The sequence below is a fragment of the Otolemur garnettii genome, unplaced genomic scaffold (genome assembly GCF_000181295.1).
Source record: "Otolemur garnettii isolate 467f Iridium unplaced genomic scaffold, OtoGar3 scaffold00011, whole genome shotgun sequence".
Lineage (NCBI taxonomy): Eukaryota > Metazoa > Chordata > Mammalia > Primates > Galagidae > Otolemur > Otolemur garnettii.
Window position 1 is genome coordinate 2,883,972 of NW_003852406.1, and position 3,422 is coordinate 2,887,393.

Below are 3,422 nucleotides of genomic sequence, written 5' to 3' on the forward strand. Positions count from 1 at the left end.
TGTAACGACGTGAAGTCTAAGTGGTGGTTGTGTCCTTTACCCAGGAGTGTGCCACACACTGGCATATTGTTCCTGCTGGGAAGGATCCCACTGACCCTCCTCCCCCTCCTGCCCCCTCCCCGTCCCCCTCCCGGCTTCTTGGATTTAATTGAGTTTTTCTCTCCGGCAAGCACATTGTTGTTAATCTACAAATTTCAAATCAGTATTAACTGATTATTTTTTAATGTTACGTATTAAATATCCCATCTGGTCATACTAGACTCAGTTCTCTAGGAGCTTATCATTTTTGAAAAGCAAGTACGATTTGAAATTAAGAGTGAAGTTATATCGCTTCCATACCTTAGTTATTTCTGTCTTCTGATCCAGCTCATCATGTACTTCACCTGCCAAAACAAAAATTGAGAATTAAAGGTCAGAGAAATTGAAACTTGATTTAGTTTTAAGGTATATACTTAGTATTTATTAAAGTACCATCACTAGATGGCATTATGAATTCAAATATTGGAATGTTTTTAAGAGTGTCTTTGAACTGGAACCCCAGTAATTAATGCAGACTGATATTTATATTTGCCAAAGAGAAAACTAGAGTGCAAAGAGTCTTAAAACGAAATATGAAGCTAGCAATCATGTTCTTAATATTTTTAATTCAATTGTTACATTATCTATGATATTTTGAGAGGCTAATTTTTGTCTTCCACATTATCACCACTATTGGGAAATTCAAAATGTTATCCTAGCTGGACTAATTCTTCTCCTGCTAAAGCTTGATGAGTACATTTTTGTCTCTCTTGGTTCAGAACAGATATATCTGTGTAATGTCAAGGTCAAATAAGCATATAAACCTTAAATAATTTCAGTGCCTTCTGCAGGGAGAGGACATAACCACCACTGTGTAAAAATTTTAAAGTAACTTTTTTCATAGTATAAAGCCAACATGTGCTTTTTTAAGATATATTGGAAAACTCAGAACATTTATAAGCAGAAAATAAAAACACTAATGGTTCCATCATCCAGAGATGACTAGTATTTGTAAAGAGATTTTTTGATGTGTGTATGTGTATACATCATCATACTGTTCATGAATTTCTCATTCCTATTGTTTTTAAATCACATAGAGTGTGATAATTTCCTCTATCATAAATGTTCTTTATAACTCTTATTTAGGATGGCCATATAATAGCCCATGATTATAGACAAAACATAACTTACATTAGCTTTCTCCTATTATGGGGCATTTATGATTTTTCCAATTTTTGCTTGGCATATGAGGTTTAATATTATTTTCCAGGATCGTATTTCTTGTAATAAGAAAATATACTTGTATCTACCCTCGGCCAGACACTTAACATTATCACTAATCCTTATAACAAACTTGCAAGGTGGAGATTTGCATACCTGTTTTACGAATAAGGAAACTGAAGAAGAATTCAAAGTGACATGATTAATAGAAAACTAAAAAGCCAACATAACTTGTATTTTTTAAATACAAGTCTCTCTTTCTCACTAGACAATTCTATGACCACCAGCCACTAGATAAGGAGTTATTGTTGTTTCTCTAGGGCACAGTTCTGGATCTGAAATGCTGCACAGCTGCTGTGTGGGAGGAATCTCTGAGCTAGTAAACAAACCTGGCTAAGCACCTACAAATTAAATCTCAAAATCACATTATGTTCTAGTCATTATTCAACATGTAGTCACTGTAATAAAATGATGAAAAAAAAAGAAAAAAACACCACCCCCTCCCCCCAACACCCCATTTACAGGGCTAATATAAAGAAAAATTAGTCTAAGAAGGTAATAGCTCTGAGTCAGAAAACAGAAGATTTAAATAAATCAAAGTGGAATGTCAGATTCTCTCCCAAGACCTGCATCTATGATATAAATAAGCCCAGCTTACATAAAAACAAGAAAAAGTGATTCTAAAACATTCTGTAAGTGATATAGTAAGAATTTGTTTTATTGACATTATAAATACATGTAAGTTAAGGGCCTAAAGGGATTACTTAAATCTTTTGGTTACTTTCCTGGACTTTATGAGGCAAATTACAAGCTATCATGGGATTTGTAAATTTGGAGATTTGCAAAAATCTTGGGATAGCTACCCTGTGAAAGTCAAGGGCCTTCTCTAAAAGGCCCTTGAACTATAGGGAACACCCTATAGTTCTCCACCCAAAGGTTCATCTAAATTATGCAACATTCATCCAATAAATATTTAGTGAGTGTTTATTGTGTGCTAAGCACTATTAGATGCTGGTGATGCCCACATTTAAGGAGCAAGCAAGTAATGGTTTGGGAGATTATATTTTTAAAAAGTGGTGTTGCTTATTTACTTAAGGAATGTTAACAGCATGATTAAGAAAAATGAACTGTTTGTCTTACCATAGATTCTCCCATTAATGGAACATCTTTTAAAAGTCATGATATTTTGAGTAAGGGTCCCCGTTTTGTCAGAGAAAACATATTCAATCTGGCCCAGCTCCTCATTGAGCGTGGTCGTCCGAGCTTCAGCAGGTGTGGCTTTCCCAGAGTAATACATCTTCCGATCCCAGTTTATAAAATAACTGTGTCCCAGACGAATTACTTCCACACTGTTATCCATTAAAATGGAAAAAAGGAAACGCTCCATCAATTTCAAAACATACAAAGCTTTGCCAAAGTAACAAGTCTGCCAAAGTCTTCAGAGTTTAGAAGAAAATGTGGATGCTCTGTCCCTAGGTTCTAGTGATCTCAGAAGCATCTCAACAGAGTGTTCATAAATCTTTACAAGTCATTTCCTTGCAGCACCGTAAAACAATAGGCTAGCTTAGCATTAAGCTTTAGGGAATGTCCGTGGTTCTCTCCGTTATACAGGCCTCAATGGAGATTTCTTGTGTATCACATTAACGTGCATCTCCTCCTGTACCACCAAGGCACCTAATTTTTATTAAAGATTTTGGTCAGATGTCTGACCTAAAGAAATGTGTTGTTGAGGATTTTCTCTCCAATACATGGCTTCACTTTCACGAGGCCTCACTTTGCTGAAAGAGATAGAAAATATCTCCACAAAGTACTGACCAAACCATAGGAGTGTGTTGCCATTACCAGGAAAAGTGTTGTGTCATGTTCTAGTAATTGTTATGACTCTCAGCTGCAGACGGAAGGTTTCTGTGGCCAATGGAATGAACTTATTCGTGTTCAATGTCATACATGATGCTTTTTTATTTCTAAAAAGATAACAGTGTAAACTTCTACCATCAGATTACTGAGAATTCTCTGTTACCATATGCCAATTCAAATGGTGCCTCATTACTGTTTACTGCATTTCTTTTCTTATCAGTGAGTTGAACATTTTTGCCAAATGTTACTGACCCATTGTATTTCTTTTTAGAATTATCTAATTGTGTCTACCTATTTTATTTTTCCTATTCTATTTGTCAAAAAAA

General features: G+C 35.2%; 1 protein-coding gene across 1 annotated transcript in view; it reads right to left on the reverse strand.

The window, feature by feature from the left end:
- The window catches only part of ATP8B4 (ATPase phospholipid transporting 8B4 (putative)), a 240,815-nt gene that overhangs the window by 83,050 nt on the left and 154,343 nt on the right, over window positions 1–3,422 (reverse strand). The window contains exons 13-14 of the mRNA XM_023509982.1: window positions 2,380–2,588; window positions 340–383 (exon numbers count right to left, since the gene is read on the reverse strand). Coding sequence (XP_023365750.1) covers window positions 340–383; window positions 2,380–2,588 — 253 coding nt within the window. The remainder of the gene's footprint in view (window positions 1–339; window positions 384–2,379; window positions 2,589–3,422) is intronic.